The sequence below is a fragment of the Armigeres subalbatus genome, chromosome 3, assembly GCF_024139115.2.
Source record: "Armigeres subalbatus isolate Guangzhou_Male chromosome 3, GZ_Asu_2, whole genome shotgun sequence".
Taxonomy (NCBI): Eukaryota; Metazoa; Arthropoda; class Insecta; order Diptera; family Culicidae; genus Armigeres; species Armigeres subalbatus.
Window position 1 is genome coordinate 165862535 of NC_085141.1, and position 24011 is coordinate 165886545.

Sequence of the window (24011 nt, forward strand, 5' to 3'; positions counted from 1 at the left end):
TTGTATAGCCACCCACGATTTGTACAATCACATATGCTATGCTATGCTATGCTTTCGTGTTGCCAATCTAAAAGTAAATTAAATTTCGAACCTGAAAAATCCAACTATTTTCGGTTAAAATGTGTTTTAACGTTTTAACAACCATTTTAAAATTGACGTCCTATATCCCTTGCCGGGTGAAATAAAAAGGCATCATCCATTTTGTTTACTCGCTTTCGTCAGGGCCATGCGGTGTGTTGGTGATGCTTCCTTCTGCGATATTCATCCGACGGCAAGCGAATGAAGCGAATGCAGTGCCGTTCGCTCCCGCCGAAATGTGCTTGCATAGCGTCCTCACGCACATCAGCTGCGCTCCCATACGCTGATTGAACGCCGCTGATCGAACTCGTATGTAGGGTATGCGAGCGCATGATAGCAAAATAATAGAAAAATGGGCCTGATTACGTTTAGTAAAGAGAAACGTTATTAATTATTGAACACATTTCTTTTCGTTAAAGGTTACCCAAATAAACACTTATAAGGCGATCATGGCCTCAGTGGAGACAATGGGGTCTTAATAATATTGTTCATCATTGCATTACTTAACGTTTGCTTTACTTGAAGCGACACGTTGTAATTGTGCCATTATGAATATTAATTGAAAACAATAATTTCTCCAACAAATTGGTTTTCCTACCTATATACTGCCGCCGCAAGCGTAACTGTTCCATATTTTCTTCCATGCAAAATCAATATTGGACGATTATGCTTGCGACGGCAGTATAATCAAACTCATATTACCTCCAAGAAATTTTGATTAATTATTAAGACGAAATGAATCCAATTTCATTTCTAGCAAATTCAAAGTTTGTCTATTTGTTAATGCATTAAAACTATCAATTTCGAATTATCAAATATATATTTTCTTTCATTGATTCAATAATACTTCCAATATTGGCACCGTTACCCTAGCAGAGTGAACTCTGTGGCTTTGAAAAGAAATGCACACATACTAATTTGATAAATACTGTACGACTTCGGTTTACTCATACCATGTGTGTTCCGATAGTTTTGTGGTATGGCAAGCGCCTTCCACCCCAGAGGTCAGAAGTTCGAATCTAGGTGTATTCAGTTGAGAACATTTTGCTATTTTTTTATAAAACAGTTTTTTGGCCATAACTCCAGATTGCGATGAGCTATTGATCTAATTTTCAATAGCAAACAATGGGACTGAATTCCGCGTCGTCTGCAACTTGTTGCGAGCAAATCGGACAATGGGAAGTTCAAAAAAGTGTGTCTACAAAATTTGTACACATACACACATACATACATACACACATACAGACATCACCTCAATTCGTCGAGCTGAGTCGATCGGCCTCCTATCAAAATTTTGTTTTTGAAGCAATATTATAGCCTTTACGTACACTTAGTGTACGAGAAAGGCAAAACAAGAGGAAGGTGTCGTATTCCGATCGACCAGCCGAATCGAAAACGGATGGTACATCATACGCATCCGAAAAATAAGCACGTCATGCGCTCGCCGCAAAATTCGTCAGTAAACTGAAGGGAAGTGCAACCTTTGCTGCTTCTGCAACCAACCAGCGAACACGCACACAATAGACCTGTGCAGCGGTTCATTAAATTCACTCACCCGATGGATTTTGACATTTGAGCGGGTCGTCTTCTCGAACAAAAGTTCATTTTGCGTTCATTATGCGACCCGCTCAAACGTCATAATTTCTTGGGGGAGTTCATTATGCGTTAGTCTATCATATGCTTAAACAAAACCGACTTCTTCATTCATTGCTCGCTTCCATTCGTTATGAATACATCAATAGCATCTCACTGCATACAAGTAACGACCGGACAATATTCACACAATCAAACATAAACGGATAGAAATGGTACCGAAGCTATAGGGTGCACCCGAATAATTAGGAAATGCATTGATATTTTCCATTGTATTGATATTCACCACAGAAGGGTGAATCTCTAAATAATCCACTTCCTTCTAAGAAACAAGGTTTTAAGACCGTCCTATCAAAACGCGGAAAAATAGAAGGAAGCTGGAGGCTTCAGATATTGCTTCTAACTCTAACATTGAAAACAATTCTTCTGCTATCGAACTGAGTAATCATTTCGATTTGATTCATGACAAAAATAAGCAAATCGAATCTACCTCTAGTCTAAGAGATTCTATCCATGTGAAAAAGCAAAGGATTCCGCCAATTGTGGTATCTGTTGCCGAGTTTTCTGGCTTTCGGAATGAAATCTTGAGTAACCTTCAGGGGATCAAGGTTTCATTTCAGATTGCCATGAAGGGTGACTGTCGCGTTTTGCCGGGATCCTTTGACGATCGCAATCGTATTCTTCAGTATTTAACTGAGAAGCGGCATAAATTCTTCACATAAGACGACAAAACTGAGCGATTGTTCAAAGTTGTTTAGTAAGGTCACTGGATTATATTAAAATTGAAATTTCTCAATTACTTGGATTCCCAGTCCATTTCCAGTCCAAGTAATTAAGATGAAAAGGAAATCTCGCTATGGTACTTCCCAGAGGGGTATTTGTCAAGAATTTTATAAAATTCACTTCGACGGAAAATAACGTCGAATGAAACCAGTTGCACTCGAATCTGTCAAGTCCTTCTATATGAAACGCGTTGAACAAAAAATATATATATGGGCTACACACTTCTTCTTCTTCTTCGTATTGGCATTACATCCCCACACTGGGACAGAGCCGCATCGCAGCTTAGTGTTCATTAAGCACTTCCACAGTTATTAACTGCGAGGTTTCTAAGCCATGTTACCATTTTTGCATTCGTATATCATGAGGCTAACACGATGATACTTATATGCCCAGGGAAGTAGAGACAATTTCCAATCCGAAAATTGCCTAGACCGGCACCGGGAATCGAACCAGCCACCCTCAGCATGGTCTTGCTTTGTAGCTGCGCGTCTTACCGCACGGCTAAGGAGGGCTACACACATACACACTTAAAGAGGGAAATAAAATTTTATTAACAAATGGCGAAAAAGCTCAAAAACTTGCTCAGCAGTTCGAGAGTGTCCATAATTTTAGTCTAGGTCTCACTAGTCCAATTGAGGATCAGGTTATGCGGAGGTTCGAAGACATTCTCAATCAAGAGAATGTTTTTAACCCTTCGTTGGGAACTAATTTGGATGAAGTGAGATCTATTACTAGAAAAATTAAAAATATGAAAGCCCCGGGTAATGATAATATTTTCTACATACTCATCAAAAAACTTCATGAGAGCCCTTTATCCTCTTTGGTTAATTTATTTAACAAATGTTTTAAATTGGTATAGAGGGAGATCCCCCAGCGCTGGACACCTCCCCATACCGGACACTTCTAAAAACAACACATGCAGATACCCCTCCATCATCTCATGCAGTACAAAAGAAAGTTATTGAAAAGCCTTTTACCTGCATGGAATATCAGATCCTCATGTTGTTAACTTTGTACAAAATTTGAAATTGAACAAAAATGTCGAAAATTTTCATGTTTCGCCTTATTTTAGAAGGATTGAATCGACAATATTAAAATCAATCGATTGCATTCTGATTATGTCGAGGCGATCAATATTAGTCATATATCATACAGCGATCATGATTTGTTAGATATATCTTCTTCTTATATATAAAAATGAAATGGTCTGTGTTCGTATCCGCATAACTCAAAAACGGCTGGATGGATTTTTTTCATGTCTTCAGCAGAAACATTCGTAATAGTTTCCGACGGGTTTATATGATATTTCCCAATGCGAAAATTACGAGTAAAGTTGAGCAAATCGTGAAAAACTAAAATTGTGATTCCTATGCGAACTTTGCATGGGCAGTTCGGAACGCGCATTCTCGCCTACTATGCAGGACAACGTCTGCCGGGTCAACTAGTAATGTATATATATTAGGGTGGTTCAAAAAATCGATTTTGCTCCACAGTGCTCATCTGATTCTTTACCATGTTCTGAGTGTCCTCTGAAAATTTGAGCTCATTTGGATTAAAACTGATTTAGCACAAGCCGTTTCAAGTTTGCATGCAAATTAGTATGGGGAAATTTATTTTTTCATTATACTGTTAATGACGTTCCCCCATTACGCGCAGGTTAAAAGAAAACCTACATAGCTAAAAGGAATACTCAACAGCTTTCACCCAACGAAAATCGCATGTTGATTAATCACCCCAATAATTAGTAATCGATTTTAAGACAGGTTGCGAATCTTTAGTCATGATCGTTAAACTTCTTTGAGGGCATCACTGAAATGTGCAGTGCAACATAGTAGCCTGAATTTTGTGTGCTATCTTTCGCGCTACGAGCAGCAATGTTGCCTGTTGATGAGTTAGCTCCAGAAAACTTCGGTATAGATTAAATTCGATTACTAATTATTGGGGCGATTAATCATCATGCGATTTTCGTTGGGTGAAAGCTGTTGAGTATTCCTTTAGCTGTGTAGGTTTGCTTTTAACCTGCGCTTAATGGGGAAGCGTCATTAACAGTATAATGAAAAATAAATTTCCCATACTAATTTGCATGCAAACTTGAAACGGCTTGTGCTAAATCAGTTTTAATCCAAATGAACTCAAATTTTCAGAAGACACTCACAGCATGAGAGAGAATCAGATGAGTACTGTAGAGAAAAATAGATTTTTTAAAACACAAAAATATATATATATATATATATATATATATATATATATATATATATATATATATATATATATATATATATATATATATATAGATATATAATGTATCCGGTAGCTGTCTCTCTGGTCATTCTTTGCACCTGTTTTGTTAAACTTACTTCAATTCAATTGTTTTTACTTGTTGAGGTATCAGAGAGCCACAGAAATAAGCGGAAACAAAAAAAATGAATGTGTCATTGAAAATGGAGGGAATTTTGAGTAGGATGTAAAAAAATGAGCTGTAAAATCAAATAAGCTCTACCAACACGCGATAATATCTACAACTTGAAGCAGGTGAAAAATAAATGATGTCTTTACTCATGTAATAAGAACTTGGTCATTAGAGTGATTCAAATTTTGACTTTGTCGCTCCCCTGTGCTTAAACGATTGTTTTTGCTATTTTAATAGTCCTCCCAAATTTTTAGCGGATTTGGATGTAATTTGATTGTGCACGTGCCATTTGAAGGTTATATGAAAATTACTATGAGAATTGCCACTTATGTAAAGGATCGTTTCGTGAAGCAGCCCGGAATCTATTTGAATAGATTTAACGCATCGCTATCATAGAATAGATCCCTAGCTGAAAGTCAGTTGTTGTTGCGTCAGAAAATAAAAATGCTCATTATTGATATTGATGTTATTCTTTTACGTGTTAAATTGAATTTCCCACGATTCAGTATTTCCCTAATAACTTTTGTAGCCAGCATCAAATCGTTTAGCAACAACGACGATATTTTCTTTTGTTAAATTTCCCATATTGCTAACGTATTCATACATTTTTAGAGCTCAATGGGCAATGATGGGGAACGGCTTTTCGCAAAAGTTGCTGTTTTCATAGTAATTTTCATACAAGCTTCAAATTGCTTGTGCTCAGTCAAATAACATCCAAATTAGCTAAAAATTTAGTACGATTATTAAAATAGCAAATGCCATCGTTTAAGCATAGGGGAGCAAAAAAGTCAAAATTTGAATCACTCTGTTGGTCATATTTAAACATGATGCAATAGTGTCCGATTCATCATCAAAATACATCGTCGAAAAACGAGCTCGAATGATTAAATATAGTTTGTATGAATCATTAATGATCGTATTTTGTGTATATGGTATACAAGTAAACATAATCTGGATAATTAGGAACTACTTCGTTATGGTTTATGTGTCCGCCACTACTTCCCAAATGAATGGAAAAACGCCAAAGTTGTTCCAACTTTGAAGCTGGGCAAAAATCCAGCTAAGGCTTCTAGTTATCGCCCAATCAGTTTGCTTTCTTCAATAAGCAAACTGTTTGAAAAGATTATTTTAAATAGAATGATGGTTCATATTAATGACAATTCTATGTTTGTTGATGAGCAATTTGGTTTTCGCGATGGGAATTCAACCACTCATCAGTTATTACGAGTTACGAATTTAATTCCACTCTACAAATCTTAAGGATATTCGACAGGAATTGCTCTTCTTGATATACTGATAGCATTTGACAGAGTTTGGCATATAAGTTTGATTGTAAAATTGATGAATTTTAATTTTCCTTTGTACATTATTAAACTGATCCAAATTTATTTATAAGGGAAACTATCAGAATTCGAAATCTGATAGATTACCTGTAAGAGCTGGTGTTCCCCAAGACAGCATACTGGGGTCCATATTGTATAACATTTTTACTTCTGACTGTAGCATTCAGTAATTTTGTATATAGTTTGTAAATAGAATTTGTAAATAAATCATATTGTAAGTATACAAATCTTTCAATCGCCAATAAACTTAGATATAAGTTTCCCTTGACATAGGCAAGCGAGCATTAACCAAACAGCCAAGCTCTCCCAAGGTCGAGGCAATTTGTTTTCTGGATAAGGTGGGAAAGGGATAGCAGCGCGACTATCTTGTCAAGATATCAATCGTGCCGATAAAGTCACGATTGTACATAAAGGGGTCGGGAAATGACGTCCTTCCGGTTGTGTCCGAGTCCCGCTTTCCTTAATCTGAGGATTCACAGACACGATCATTTCGTCCGTGATTCTCCAAGGAGTTGGAAGTACGCGTTTGTTGTTAGTGTTTCGTTTGTTACAAGTATGAATATTTCAAGTGGCGTTAAATATACCTAGTTAATTTAACAAATTATTTTGTTCGTTTCGTAGTTACTGTAGCCAAGTAAAGTGTGCGTGTAATTTGTGTGCGGTTGTGACCATAAAAAGCTAGACCAAAAGGTAAAATGTGCGTGCTCTAAGTGTGTTGAATTATGCCTGTGCTCACCATGTGTCCGTCTAGCCAGATTGGCTTTAATTTCCCATACGCAGCGAATTCCGCGCATCCAAGCGCGCACTTCATTCCCTACGGACGGAATTTTCCTGGCATTCGCCAACCGGCTAGAAGCGGACGATCCGTCATCATATCGGTCCGAGGAGGCCGGGGACCTCTAAGTGGACGGAGTCCACCAGCCGGTCGTCAAGCTACCGGCCATAGCAATTCATCGACACGCTTCATTGACCTCGCCCAACGGTCATCGACAGTAAGTCCCATCGAACGGTGAGTCAAGCCTTTTTTTGTACGGAGTGCGGCGTCCAAGGAGGGCGCCGCGGAGGAATTTGTTGTCCAGTCGTAGACTGAAGGATGTGCCGCTAAAGCCATCGCGCTGTTTTTCTTTGTCGCGAATTGAAAACCCACCGACAATCACGCCATCACGGACCCGTGAACACGCTTGCGTGAGCCTTTTTTGCCTCCACCGAAAGTTACGTTGTGTAACGGGAGCGCAGTCCCGCCAAGAGCGGGAATATGTAGTGGTGACGTCATCGACCAGTATGAGCCACTTTGACTGTTATTGCAATACGAGCTGTTACCCGGAGCGCAGATCATTAAGGAGATGCGCTTCAATAAATCGTGACGTCACGTTAGAAGGTTAGAGCACAGAGCACAAACGATTATAGATAGGAGATGGGAAAAAACCGCACACAGCTGGGAATAGTTTATGAACGAACACCAACACAAATAGAAACATATGCGACTGTCCCCCAATAAATATGTAGTAATAGAAGTAAGGAAATAAATGTTCATTAATGTTTTCCATGTCGCTTAATAAACAGTCTTTCCCTAGCAAATTTGTTAATTAATTGTAGGGTAAGTCACTACTTGGGCCTATGGACCCGGTTCCCGGCTCACTTCACAGAAAACTAATGATTTAAACTGTTTGGAAGTCGTAGGTTTATGGTTGATAATTTTTAAAAAGTCTCCCATTTATTTTTCACAATACTCAATATTTTTCTATCACTTGTTTTACTCCTAATTGATTCAATTGTAGAAAATGAAAATGAAGAATTCAAAATTTCACTCTCCGATGCCACACCACTGAGCCGAAGTGATTCTTTCCACTTTTACAAAACGGTATTATCGAATAAACACCTACCTGAAAATCGTCACAGTGCTCGATACAACCGTTGCATGAAGCTGTTAATCACCACACCATAATTCTAAACACCCGCACTTCAATTATTCTTATTTATTCGTTTCACTAGAACTTATTTAAACATACTAGAATACATTTTGAAATGTATTCACAAACCGAACAAAAATTCACCTCGGCCCAAGAACTTCTAGCCGCACCGTGCTGCCAAAAGGCCAGGATTATAAAAATTATCCTTCATCGTTAATAGGAAAATTGTCTAATATGTTGACGTTAACATGTTATTTATAGTTCTCTCGATTTTAAAAGGTGAAATAAATATTGTTTTAAAGTATTTGGAAGAAATTTGGATGAGTTTATATATCTTCTCAACCAAATAAAAATGATTATGAATAATACCATCTGGCATCTTGTTGTCGTGGAACGTGCATATTTTTGTTTACATCGCATTTTCTACCGTCCCGAGAGAGAATGAGAGTAAAATGTTGAGAGATTGAGTGAAATTTTGCTTAGGCCGGGAACTGGTTTTTTGTATGCCGGATTGGGAATCGCTATGACTGAAATGAGTGCTGCACCTCGTTCATTTAAATCAAATAAAAGCTTCTTTGAACGATATTTAGCACGAATAGCTATTTTTTAAGCAGAAGTGAACCCCAATGCAGTATTATACAGCCTACAAATTTCAGAAAAAGTTGCTTCCTGTCATAAATATCAATTAAATAATGCAGTCGTACGCATGTTAGGCCGGGAATGGGGTAAGAAACCCTATTTTTCGTCACAACGCGTCATCATAGTTGCGAGTCCCGTCCTCTGTGTTTCTTTGCGAGTTTGACTGGGTATGTTGTATGCTTCCAATTCGTTGTAGGAGAGCAGGCGAGCGGAGAGAGTCTGCCGATGATGATAGGCGCACTCACGCTTAGAGTGTATTAGGTGTGGTGGGCTCTCACCGTCTCTCTGAGTGGCTTCGTGGCTGTAAAGCATGCTGCGATAATTAGGGTGATACCGTTTGGCAAGAATTAGCTCGTAGCCAGTTGGAACGATCCGTAAATCCTATCTGGAAAATTAATGGACTCGCCCTTTGGGAGTCTCATCCGGGCAATTTAACTTGGGCTTAAGCCACGCGCTTTTATGAGCCGATCGCTCCGTGACGGCTACAAAATGATTTACCACCAGGGTGTCAACAATATTTGTTTGCAGATGACACGGGCCTCTCAGCCAAAGGGCGAAGCCTTCGTGTCATTTGTAGTAGATTGCAAAAAAGTTTGGATATTTTCTCCACTTATTTGCGAAAATGGAAAATTTCCCCGAATGCTTCCAAAACTCAGCTTATAATTTTCCCACATAAGCCGAGAGCTTCTTATTTGAAACCTTTTTGCAGACATATTGTCACTTTGAATGGGGTTCCAATTCTCGCGTGATTTTTGAAAACGTCGTAAGTCCAAATGAGAGACTCTCTTTCATTACGCTCTCTTTTGCTAATATCTAGGCTAGTTTAAAATTTGTTGCAATATTTTCACCTCAGCACACTAGACAAAACTATTTTCTTCAGATCGGTGCAGGAAAATCCAATGTAAACGTTAGTATGGCTTTGTAATAATCGAAAGAGAAAGTAAACAAAGAGAGCCTCTCTTTTGGACTTACGACGTTTTCAAAAATCACGCGAGAATTCAAGACAAAATTTTCAATACGACTTAATATCTGCTTTTGTAAACAAAGATTCGAACGTCGATTTAACGAATCTGATAGCACTCCCACGCAAACCAACACTATCAATAGGTATGAGAAGGTTCCGGCTACCTGTTGATGGTGTTGGTTTGCGTCGAAGTGCCATCAGCTTCGTCAAATCGACGTTGAAATCTTTGTTTACAAAAGCAGATTAAGTCATTTTGAAAATTTTGTCTTGAATTAATTCGTCTAGCGAAGCTAAATATTTAGGACTTCTTCTAGATCATGAAGGACTTCAAGCAGAATGTAACAAATATATATATATATATATATATATATATATATATATATATATATATATTAGGGTGGCTCAAATTAGTATGGGAAAAACTTTTTTTCAATTTTTTGATGGGCCGCCCTCTTATTCGGCTCTATTTGATGCCCTGATGCTCTGGACAAAATTTCAGCCAAATCGGTCAACGTTTGGGCGGTGCTAAACTCGTTGGAAGTTTATATGGAAAAATGTATGCAGAAACATCCAAAAACAGTGATTTGCAGTTGGACGTCACAATTTACGATGAATAACTATGATACTCATTGAGATCTTGAAAAATTTAATACAGAATGTTATGCAGAAAACCGCGAGAAGATTAGAGTTTGCCCGGCTAAGTTATTAGCATTTTTCTAGAGTGGGGTTTGAGCAAATTTCGTTTCTTTTACCTTTGAAAAGAAATAAATTCACCCCTACAACACTCCAGTAAAATGCCAATATCTTTGCCTAATAAACTCTAATCTTCTCGCGGTTTTCAGCATAACATTCTGTATTTAATTCTACAAGAACTGAATGAGTATCATTGTTCTTGATCGTAAATTGTGCCGTCCAACTGCAAATCACTGTTTTTGGATGTTTCTGTATACATTTTTCCATATAAACTTCCAACGAGTTTAGCACCGCCCAAACGTTGACCGATTTGGCTGAAATTTTGTCCAGAGCATCAGGGCATCAAATAGAGCCGAATAAGAGGGCGGCCCATCGAAAAATTTGAAAAAGTGTTTTTTGAGCCACCCTAATATATATATATATATATATATATATATATATATATATATATATATATATATATCCACTTATAAACAGAAATCAAAAACTTCGTCTTAAGAACATTTTTTTTTTATTTACAAACAAATCTTTAGACAGGCCATGCTGTATGCTGTGCCAATATGGACTATTTGCTGTAATACTAGAAAGAAGACACTTAAGAGGATTCAAAATAAAATTTTGAAAATGATTCTGAAGTGTCCTTCGTGGTATAGTACCAATGAACTTCATCGACTTTCTAATATTGAGACATTGTAACAAATGTCCAATAAAATAATTTCCAAGTTTAGACAAACATCGTTGCAATCTTCTTTTGCAATGATTAGCTCCTTGTATCCTTATGTGCCAAACACAATTGATACGTTTGCGTGCGTTTTGACACGCACGCAAACGTATCAATTGTGTTTGGCCCATCAGTATGAATTAGGTTAAGTTCAAGTAAATCAGTGAAACAATCCTAAGGGAGCGTCCACAGATTACGTAATGCTTATAGGAGAGAGGGGGGTTGGGCAAAGTGTGACGACCCATACATAATTTTTAAATGCTTCATACAAAAAGTGTGACATAAGAGGGAGGGGGGGGGTTGAAAATGCCTAATTTTTGCGTTACGTAATTAAAGGATCTTCCCTAACTGCCATTTTTTTTGCCATACTGCACTAGCATAATTTCGATTCAATTTAAGGGATTGTGTTTGCAACACCAATTTATTAGAACTATCTTATCGCTTAAAATAATTATAAAACTCTAAGTTCCGAAATAAAGTACTCTCAGTACACCTGGCAAGTATTATTTATAAGAACGCAAAACTCGCATTTCACTTTTTATTATTTTTCCCGAAATGTTTATAAATATCTACTCAGTAATGCATAGTTGTGCTGAGGTACTATATCGGCGTAACCATACGGGCTTGAATGTATTTTTCCACGATTTCTGACGCTGACGTTCCAAGTTTGCGTATAGCACTAGGATAGGTGAACTCCCTGCACACCGGTTCCACATGATTGTTTATATTGATGAAAAAGCAAACAAAGTTCGAATGCTAACACCCGTTTCCCTAACTCAATGAATGCAGCTCGGATGGATGCGACGAATAACCGGACGGCCTCTAAAAAAATACGATTCAATGGCCTTTATCGCTTGTTTCATCATTTCCATTTTCTGTTCGCTCGATATGACCAAAAACAAGCAATAAGCTTAAATTATGCATTTATTGTTATTGCTCGCGGGACGCCCTCTCCAAGTATGCTGAATGAATGGATTATTTGAATGCTCAGAAAATCGTAAATAGCATTTGCCTGACTGTTTCCATTTTTTTGCCTCAATCTCTTGCAGCGACCGTGCACATGTCAGCGAAAGAAGAAACGGTGCTACTGCTTCCGACCGCACCGCAACGAGAACTGGCTATTTTCGCGGTACTCCACCGGCTGGAAGTGCGGCCTGCATGCTGACTGGACTGAACTGACCGGATGTGTGGACTCCGAGCTGGACAAGAACGAAGGCGAAACGGCCAAGCGGAGGTACTTCTACATCACGCTGCTGCGGGAACCGATCGCACGATATCTGTCCGAGTTTCGGCACGTCCAGCGCGGTGCAACCTGGAAGAACTCCCGGCATTGGTGCCTGGGTCGCACGGCAACACCGGATGAGCTGCCGCCGTGCTACAATGGTGAGTTGACATTTGGTTTTCTTTTTCGTGGCGATTCTGGCGCTTAATTATTTATAATCAATCATCGAGGTGGATTAGTAGTCAACGAGTGTCCCGCCGTTGAAAGCATCTCGTGATGAATCTTAATGGTGGCTTATGTTATAAGCTCTGCTGTCAACAGGACAATAAAAATACACCGAAGTCGTTTTTGCATAGGGTTTCTGCTTCTGAGTTTTATCTAATATAGTTTAGAATTTGATCACAAAAGGTTTTTTTTATTTCTTATTTAAGTCATTTTTAACCAGTGTGTTGCATTCTGATAGGTAGATAAAAATGAGTTGAAGTGTCTTTTCGTGTATATGTCTAAAACATGATCATATTTATATCAATGGAAAAATACCCTATAATACCCTATAATAGCTAACTTATTATACGTAACTGCTTCTTAGTTATTTCTTATTTAAATTAATATGACCGACAAATGTCATATGGTCCCCCTGAGCAACTAAACATTTTTCTCGTTTCACGCTTCTTCTTAATTTAATCTTTGATTCGCCAGGATAAGGTTTTTGATTACCATTTTTTTTTCTTCTGATTATCCGAAACTGACATTAACATGAATCGATCTCGATAATGTGAATAAAAAACTGTTTTTGATTTATTTTCATTTTCTGAGATCCATGATAAAACAAATCGTTTCGGGGATTTTTATTTGTTTACGTATATGGGTTTATCCTTAGGCTATTACAACAGTAGTTCCCAAGAGTGCGGCCAACCTACTTCGTATGCATCTTACCATTTCTCGTACCATCATGTAGTGAAATTTGAATTAAATTTGAGACTGAAAAAAAATGGTCGAAATGTTTCCCATTTCGTTTCTTAAATAACAAGAGGATAACGTGGATTAAACACTAAACTATCATCTGACTTTTCACCCCATCTAAAAGAAAAACAAAATCATGGAGTGTGCGGCGACATTCCATTCCAAACACCATTCTTTTGCGGGCGTCTCACCAACGCAGGGGACGAAATATCTAAATGCAGCCGTCCCACCACGCAAAATTGTGATCATTCAAATCCACAATAACACCATTCTTCTTATGGGCATTCCACTAATGCAGGGGAAGGGTATTTTAAATGCGGGCGTCTCATTATGCAAAATTGTAATCATTCTAATTCACCATAACATCACGCTTCTTGCGGGTGTTCCACGAATGCAGAGGATGAAACTTTTGAATGCGGGCGTCCTACCATGGAAAATTCTGATCATTCAAATCAATAATCACAACATTCTTTTTGCGGGCCTTACACCAACGTAGGGGAAGCAACTTTTGAATGCGGGCATCCCACCACCCAAAATGGTAGTTACCCCAACATCATTCCTTTTGCGGGCGTTCTACCAACGCAGGTTTTAAGCTTTTGCATGCGGGTGTCTCACCGCGCAAGATTGAGAAATTTCAATCCATAATAACATCGTTCTTTTTGTGGGCGCTCCACAAACATGGAGGAAGTAATTTTTGAATTCAAGCGTCCCGAAATTGGGATCATTTCAATCCACAATAACACCATTCTCCTTGCGTGCGTTTCACTAACGCAGGGGAAGGAACTTTTGAATGTGGGCGTATCATCACATAAAATTGTGATCATTTCAATTCACCATAACACAATCCTTATTGTTGGCGTTTCACTATCGCAGATGAAAAAAAAACTTTTGAATGCGGGCGTACCATTTTGTAAAATTGTGATCAATCCAATCAATAATAACAACATTCTTCTTGCGGGCGTTCCACCAACGCAGATGAATGCAGTCTATTCATGCACAATTGTGGTCATTTAAATCCAAAATAACAAATTTTTTTTGCGGGAGTATCACAAACGCAGAGGAATTAACTTTTGAATTCAGGTGTCCCACCACACAAAATTATGATCATTCCACTCCGCAAAAACACCATTTTTTACACATTCTACCAACGCAGGGGAAGAATCTTTTGAATGCAGGCGTCTCACCACTCAAAGTTTTGATCATTCTATTCCACCATAACACCATTCTTCTTGCTTGTAGAGGAAAAAAACTTTTGAATGCGGGCGTCCCTCCATGCAAAATTGTGATCATCCCTATCTATAATAACACATTTTTTTTTTGCAGGCGTTTGCACAAACGCAGAGGAAGTAACTTATGAATTGAAGCGTCCCACCAGACAAAATTGCGATTATTCTTATCCACAATAACACAATTCGCCAGGGGTGCGCCACTTCCACGATGAGCCGTAGATGAAGCTTCCTTTGCACAAAGGTTTTCGCGATTAGAATGATTTTCTTTTAGATGAAACTTTTCACATGCGATTAGTGCGATTAATCGCGATGAAAGCGCGATAATGATGCGATAAACGCGTTGACAGCACGAAACTGCTCGAAAGTTTTGACTGTCAAAAATTATGACATTTCTTGCTGTCCGATATTCGATCAGTATATTTTCACATAAATTTCGCTTCTCAATAACAATTTTACTTGACGGAGTTTCTGGTTCTTCCGGTGTGCTCTCTGCTGCTTGTCTGCAGTTCCGCACGGAAACAAATGCATACCCACTATCATGAATAAAAAATCATGAAATCATGAATCATGCCAGTTCATGAAATCATGATTATAATTCATGATTTCAGGAACATTATTCATGGTACTACGCAATCTTCAACAGTCGACTAAATGCATAACCGGTTATACTTCGAACACTCCCTTCCCAAGAAGTGAGAACGGATGAAAGGTAGTACGCCGGACTCTCACTCGGTGTACTCGAGTTCAAAACCCCTGTTGAACTTTTTTTTTATTTTTTGATCTCAACAACCAAATCGTAACGCATTGGTTGCGTTACGCAAAAATAAATCATGAAATCATGATTTATATTCATGGTGTATTTTCATAAAATGAAAACACGTTGGATTCATGAAATCATGAATTATTTTCTCATTTCTGGGAACGGATTTTTACCCGTGCGCGTTTCGTTAGTGTCTTGTTTAGCTCTCTACGGAAAATACGAGTTTCTGCCAGTGTCCATGTTCCGGTGCGTTCTTCCCTGCTCGCCGCAGCGTTCCATTTGGATATTCGGTAGACTCTACAGAAGACCTAAAATTATGAAAGTGTTTGTGTTCCGAATTTTAATCGGAGTGTTCTCTACACTGATCACCCGCTTCGGCGTTCCAGTTGGTCACTTGGTTGGGCATCTATGATAGATCTGTGCGGAACCTTATACCATCACAGGCTGTTCAGGAAATTCTACCTATCCGACATGGATAATCCGGAGGTAATGATTGTTGATTATGTTTTTTAAATGGATGATAATAAACAGTAATATAATAAACCATCAGACTATTTTTTTTAAGAATATGGAAAGGTACACTCCAGTACCATATCATCTCATTTGAAAGAATTCTAGAGAAGACTGGCTTCGTAAACCCAGTCTTGGAAAACCTCACCGAAAGGCAGAACGAGGCTAATGTTCGTGAGTTGTTGGAACTCGCAAACCTCTCTGTGGGGGACATACTGCTACGAAAATATTTTAGGAACTTAGGAAATTTATAAACCAATAGAACTCAAAATAATAAACGGAGAGAAAGCGCTACTGTTGACGATAGCGGGGCCGTAAATAGGAACATTTCTAATTCTCTATGGAAATTTGATTTAGCTGCCATTTTTAGCATAGCTGGAAGCTTCAAAAAGAAGGGGTTCTTTTGGGTTGTTTACCTAATATTAGAAGATTTTAAATGGGAAAGGTCAATTTGAAGTTCTGTGGAAAATACGAATGATTTCTTGAACTTCTTGAAAATCATTTGAAGAATTGTCCGCAAAACAAAACAAGTTTGGTTGGTTACTCTGGTATCAATGGATCGCTACTTACGATTCGAACAATAAACAGTTGCGATAAAGCGCGATTATGCGATTTATTTTCGGAATTAGTTGGGATAATAAAGCGATGGCGTTTCCCTCGCAGGGGACGAAACTTTTGAATACAGGCGTCTCACCACTCAAAATTGTGATCATTCCAATCTACCATAACACTATTATTCTTGCGGGTGTCCCACGAATATAGAAGAAGTATTTTTTGAATGCAGGTGTCCCAACACACAAAATTGTGATCATTCCAATTCATAAGAACATCATTCTTCTTGCGGATGTTTCACCAACGAAAAGGAAGAAACTTTTGAATGCAGGCGTCTCACCACTCAAAATTGTGAATTCCAATCCACCATAGCACCATTCCTCTTGTGGGCGTCCTACCAACGAAAAGAAAGAATATTTCAAATGCGGGCGTCTCACACAATGCAAAATTGTGATCAATCCAATCCATAATAACACCATTTTTCTTGTGAGTTCCACCAACTCAGATGAAGAAACTTTTGAATGCGGGCGTCCTACCATGCTAAATTGTGATCATGCCAATCCCCCATAATACCGTTCTTCTTGCGTGCGTTCCACCAACGCAGAGGGATTAACTTGTGACTGCAGCCGTTCCACCACGAGGAATTGTAATCCATCTACAGTTCCATCTATAGTTATGAACATATTTTCTTTGTTTTGTCTCATATTCTGCTTTTCATTACAGTTGACCATCGCTTTTCAATTATTCTTCATAGCACTTTGAAAGTATTTCCAATTCGCGAAAATGTAAAGTTAGTTTTACAATGATGTTCATATAGGAATGAAATCTCGCTTAACTTTCAAAAGGACCTAAGTAACATTTTTTTCATGAATTAATTTGAGTACTGCAAAGCTTTCGTGTTGTTCTGTTGATTGCGCTAATCAAATTAATTCTTGAAAAATAACGAGAAATAACTGCCCAGCTGTTTTGGAATACTTTTCAAATTGAAGAAGTACGTTAATTAAAGGTCATGCTAAATTTGTTATATGGAATATCAATAAAAAGCTGCATTGATAGTTAGAGATAGCGATTTGCTGGATGCAGATGAAGCTACATTTTTCCTTTCCGGAAGTCCCTTCGCAGATTACAAATCAATTTTTTAAATGATGGATCAAAAATATGTAAACACTACCTCAATCTTTCAGTGTTTAAGTTTCTCATACACTGGTGATGAAGTAAACTATTATAATTGAAAAGGAAATTCTGAAACATTTTGTTTTGAAAATGACAAGACTGACATTATAGCACTTAAGCCCGTAATCCACTCGTAGTCTAATCGTCAAATATTTATGTTGTTCAACCAGGCATCTAGCAGATTGATCCGCCATCGACATGGATTTTAGGCTACCTAGACAAATATTTGCCATCATGAGTGCTCTGCAGAAATTACTTTGTTCGACATAATAAACGAAGAGTGTGAATAAAAAAAACCTAAATTCTACTCACTGACCTACAAAGGCCTAAAAAACCTTTAAGAAACTGCATTACATCCATTTTACACAAATTCTAGAAAACAACAAAAAACTTTTTCGAACAAATAGGCATCAAATCTTTCGATATAGATCAATAGTTTTTGGCATAACTCAACAACCTGGGCACTATTTTTGGACGAGCATTCAGTATATATAAAAATCTCATTTTGGCCAAAAATGTTACATATGCAGTTTCTCAAACAAACGATTCAAATACTCCAGAAGCAGAATCTTCCTAATTGATGCAGATACAGTGTGGAACATAGCCATGACCGCAAATCGAGTATTGTGGCGTAAATTGTTTTAGGGTAAGACGATATAATGCGCCCCACCTGGCCAAAACGTCCCCCTTTGATTTCTAGAAAACTATAACTAACTAAGAGTAAAAACCAGTTGGTACCTTTAAATATTTGTAAAACCATCATACTATGTGGGTTTGGAAGTATTTTTGTATTACATATTTAAAATAATAGCAAAATACAAAAAACTACAGTTTTTATGTAACTTTTAATGTTTGTTTGCTCAACATTCTGGAGCGACTCTAGCATACTGGCCGCAAAATTTGAACTGGAACACTCAGTTGGGCAACAAAATAACTTTTCTCAGTGGTTAATCAGTGATATAAAATTGCTACCATTTTAAAAAATGTAACGATTTTCGAAAATATGTTTCACTGGTCAATACGTCTCAGTGTAGGCAGGACGATATGCCCTTACCAACTGGACTCAAGCGCAGCGAGCTTGCAGCAGTTGCTTCTAAATTATATGGAAAATTTTGAAATGTTATTCACACCTGCTTAAATGGACTTATGTTGGTTTTTTAATGTCAAGCAAATAAGGATTTGTAACCTTTTTATTATGGAATAGATAAAATACTAATGAAGGGCTATGAAACGTGTTTGGCTACGGTGGGGCGTATTACCCAGGCACTTTTTTGAAATCATTTTTTTCACGACTTTTCAAAAAAGCTTTATTTTTATATGACTACTCACAGGCAATGCATTTGCGACTTGTTAAACTACCAAATAACACAAAGTTTGCTCAAATTGCGTTGAAAATTAAAAAGTTTTCATAGGTGTTGCCTTAGGAGGGGCATATTATACCGTCTTACCCTATCTATCTATTTGAATAGAGGAGAAACACTAATAAATTTGTGTTGCACCAACAGCGTAGTAATCATGACCAATTAATTGCGCTTGAAATGTACCTTCAATTGATAAATACATGTTACTCGCTAATGATTGGGAACAAAATAATAAATCGAGATATCTTAACCGTATTTTTTTTATATTTCGAAAGAATATTGTACCGCTCATAAAAAAATCTACTCCTCCGCTGATTTATAATTGCAACAAAAAATTAGCGCCAGATGGTCGCCTTAGAAAAACATACCTCCAGAAAAAAAACTACTTTGATATTTTTGAAAAATCGGCCGCTACGTGGTGGATTTTGGCGATGAATGCTTTGATAACACGTGTTATTTGTACCTGCTGCGATTAAATTTGCTACATCTATGATAGCCTTGGAAAATGATCACAAAAGTTGTCATTTTGATGCAAGGCACAATATATAGGGTAACGTTGATATTTTGTGCATCTAAGTATATTTTGGACTTTTTACTGTATTACTTATTACTAATTTGTTACATAATCATGGTTAGAAATGTGATTATGAAAGAGGCTGAACAAACACATGATTCCTAGTTATTTGAAGAAGTGCTATGCAATTTTGTCGTCTCATTTTTCTAAAAATGAACAAAATGATACAAATGATAAACAATGGAATATTTTGAATTTTTATATATTTGAAGAAAGCCTCGAATTCTTTTTTTTAATGTTGGACTCATGAATTAACGACACTCGTGTTGCACCGCACGTATCATAAATAACGTCTTAACAGCAATAAAAGCTAAATTTGTGCGCTTCCAATTAGCTGTGACATGTTAATTTATGTTCAACTATATCGCCAAAAACGAATATTCTCCTCCAATACTACCTCGTGGAAGGCACCGGCCGGACCGTTGCCACTGCTGATATCCCAGATATGACCGGATGTGTATCATGAAACATTGCCAATTGTGATCTTTATGGCTGAACGATTTTGATGGATTCCCCTTTCCACCCTTCCCAGCGCGCTCCGATCGTGCAGATCGTCTGAGCAGTGCAATCAATTGTAGCAATTAACACTTGGCTTATGGAATCGAACAGCGACATTAAATACATATGTGCGTAGTAGGGTGAACGTGAGTGTTTTGACTCAATGTATGACTTTGATATTGACTTTGGGATTTAGAGCAACTACAGGATTTTTTTTTCAAGTAGATTATTTTTAAAACATATTATACTCGTAGATTTAAACCATTATGTTTATGTGTTGTTATTGGATGTCAAATCTTCTAATACCATTCGTTGCCACCCTAAAGTGAGATAAACAATTGAAGGAATATGATTGTGATGGCCGTCGTCGTCGTTGGGAATGGACGTTGACAGCAATGGTTGGATTGGAATAATAATATGCAACTTATCACCCATTATCCAGCGAGTGTGTTTAAACCGTCTAGCGATTCGTCCGTCGCCGTGTGGAAGAAGTGATAGTACGGGTGGATGAACTTAACGTTAATGTGCGCTTTCACAAGATGAATCCTAATGTGACCATCAGATGCACGTATTCATACCGCACCGCGTGTTTGGGACAGGGAATCGTCATTGCAGAAAGCCGGCCCAGAATGAGGATATATTCATGGATATAGTATTATACATAATCGTTGTTGACTTTAGAAGGCAAACATCACAGCGGGGCAGGGGCAAAGATGCACGAAACGCTGCTATTCTGTGCAGCTGTAAAGAGAAATGATGTTTATCTTCATTATTGTGTTCCTTCGTTTACTTCTTTATTTTCCGGCCTCGACCCCGCAGCGTGGCCTTTTATCTGTGTCTTGTCATTGTGGGATGTGGATTGTGTAGCGTACGGAAACATCGATATGTATCTGAGTAGCTCGTTTTCTACAAATTTGTATGGTGAGCATCTCGTGAAAGGATTTCAATTTTGGTTGGAAACAAACAAAAGATTTTCAATATTAAAGCAAAGAATAATTTGGAAGTTTATTTCAGCGTTTTCAAGTGAGGTTCAACGACTATTCCATTATTGGCCATACAATATAAATTTATCGTCTTGATTTCCATTTTTATGACGTTGAAAGCATAAGAAAATCCTTTTTAAAGGGTGGGGATCCGAAATTTCCAATTTTAGCGTAACGTAATTTGTATAGAAAACTCTATCATCCTAGTCGCTTCTGATCGATCGCCATATCGATTGGATTAGAATCATTCCGTGTACGGTATCCATAGCCAACATGAAAGGGAGTCAAAAAGTGACAGGACACAACGTAAAACTTGTCGCTTAGTTGGTCCAATCCCTACTACGTCTACCTACATCCTTCCGCAACTGCCTTGAGAATCCCAATACGTCCTTGCTAGTCAACCTCAGTGTACCAAGTAACCCTTCGCTTTCACTGGTTGTGTCCAAAGGATCTTCCGCATCCCGAATAGTTGTTTCGTCCAAGTGGAGAGGCAGATTTGAACAGTTGGAACGCCAACCACGAATTTCGAAACAAGGTTTTTCGAGGATCATCTTCACCTTTGCCGCCACACGATGAGCCTCTCCAACGGTGTCGAAACTATATTAATAATCGTCCACGTAGTGACACCTGATTGAATCCGGAATCGTACTGCACCGTTTACATGAGCATGACCATTATGACCGTACAACTCGCAGTTCCTACTCCATGATTAATCAGAACTAGCAAAATTGTACAGAGAAACAAATGAATGGAGCTTGGGGTTAGCTATATCTATTATCAATGTACACGTTGCGGAAGCTCAAATATTTTTAATCAATAACGGCGCCGGCCACGTCCTTGAGGGGCCTTCCTTAGCCTAGCGGTAAGATGCGCGGCTATAAAGCAAGACCATGCTGAGGGTGGCTGGGTTTGATTCGCGGTGCCGGTCTTGTCAATTTGTCAATTTTATATGAACTGATTGATAAGTATATTTAAGTTTGGGCTGATTGGAATCGAGTTTCATCGCTAATAACAGCACTGCCGTAATCTGAAAAAGTGACTGAATGCGCCAAATTAAAACACGCATGTTTTCTTTTTTTCTGTTATACGATTTATATCGTGATGAATTTCAAATGCATTACATGATTTTCTACTCCCATTTCCAAGGGCCGAAATCTAATCTAACATAATAATTTTCGTACGGAGTACTGAAAAACATGTCAAATGTTCAGCACTGTACTGGTGAATTTCGTGATCATCATGCGAAAGCCAAAACAGCGGCATTTCGGTTCAATCAAAGTTAATTGCCTATTTTCCAATTTTCTGGGAGTGTTTACTTTGAGTTGAGATCTACATTTCTAAATAATTAGAACATATTTGAGCAAACTAGCGTTTTTGAGTTAGAAGTTAGTTGAGTTAGAGTTATGTTAACTGGAACACATTTGGCAATTGATACAGTATTAGAAATTATAACATCGGCTGTTGTTTCTTTACATCGCGACATACTGGAGGAGTAATGATGTATATGCATAGCTCTGTTAAATATAGAAAGATTAGCAATACTTTTTCGGGTCATAACTGGTTTTTAGCAATCAAAGTAGTCAAAGGGCTGAAACAAGGATCGTATGGTTTGCTCTATCACTCACCAAATGCGAATGATAACGAGTTTTTAGATTACCTATTTAGAACAAAATTGGCTTAGAAACGTTTTAAATGAAAATCAGGTGAACTTGATTGCGGGATTTTTTTTTTTTTTCCTGTTCGGGTGTGCCACTGCGACCAGTTATTAGATCTATTGTAGCGTTACCCGTATCCTTAGTGTTTAAGTGCATGTCGAATTACTCCATTACTATTGATAAGCAATGCAGTATCGGTTTCGATACAGTTGTTGTTTTGTTTTCTCAAGAGTACCATGACAAGGTCCCGCTATTTAGACCCTTCACAGAGAGCAATCCCATTGAAGGCGCGCCCCTTATCAATAGGAAATCAATCCTGTCTTGAGAAAACAGAACAGTAATACTGTTTTGGCCATGCATCGGAGCCCTAGCCACATCCTTGTCTTGCTTCTAGAATATCACCAGTAAAACTCTTAAAACCCGGGATTTAGCTCTGTCTACAAGACCATTTCAAGCAAGAGAATTTGTTCAGCAATAAGAACTTCCGTGTGTTCCTCTCACTACCATTGTTCACCAGTTCAAGAAGAGTTAGTACGTATTTAAACCCCTAACTCGATTTTTCCAGCAGTCAGTTCAGCCTAGGGACGGGTACCGAGGTTTTTAACTAATTGCTTGAAAAGTTGTTTCCACTGCATACAGTTTAGCCTCAAACCAGAGGAATTCGAGTCTTTCAACTGTCTGCAAGGTAACATTAATTATGTTTTATTTCTGAGACTGCTGTTGGTAGCGGGGACTAAATACGATGAATCCTTAATTACCACAACTTATTGCACTAGCTAGGAAAATGGATTAAGCTAGGGCTTTGTTTGGTAGATCTTACACCGCAACACACTACGTCAAAGTGATCTACCGTGTTACGGGTTTGATTGCGGGATACTTCAACATCAATTGGTAGAACCCAAAAGATAGTGAAGGCTTGCGCAAGGTTGAACATTGCTATGATTTGGACCAAAAGGTAAAAGAAAAAACAATACGTACCAGAATGTCGCAAACAATAATAGATTTTTTTGTATTGTAATCAAGTAATCAAATTGAAGTGTCGATTGTAAATGATCACAAAATATCGAATCATGAAACATTGGAAATCAATTTTAAAGAAAACGACGACATAGTAGAGGATGTTTTGATAATAAAGTGCTGGAAACAATATTTTTAAGAAGCTTTAGTTGCTCTTTTGAGAAACAAATTACTGAATGATAGTGTTAGACTTTTGGAGGAGAAAGCAAATATTTTAAGATTCTGAAGAAAAGTGTTAACCAACTAGTAAGAAAAATAGTAAGAAAAATAAAATGCAGGTCACGGAAAAAGTGGTGTACAACGATCAAGAGATGATGCATATAGAAAGACAAGTTCCAGTTGGGATGAAACCGATTGGCATCATTATAAAGTTTTAATAA

General features: G+C 37.9%; 1 protein-coding gene across 3 annotated transcripts in view; it reads left to right on the forward strand.

The window, feature by feature from the left end:
- LOC134226879 (heparan-sulfate 6-O-sulfotransferase 2) overlaps nt 1–24011 on the forward strand; it is an 89342-nt gene that overhangs the window by 36632 nt on the left and 28699 nt on the right. For all 3 annotated transcript variants that reach the window (XM_062707953.1, XM_062707951.1, XM_062707952.1), the window contains exon 4: nt 12184–12517. In XM_062707953.1, coding sequence (XP_062563937.1) covers nt 12184–12517 — 334 coding nt within the window. The remainder of the gene's footprint in view (nt 1–12183; nt 12518–24011) is intronic.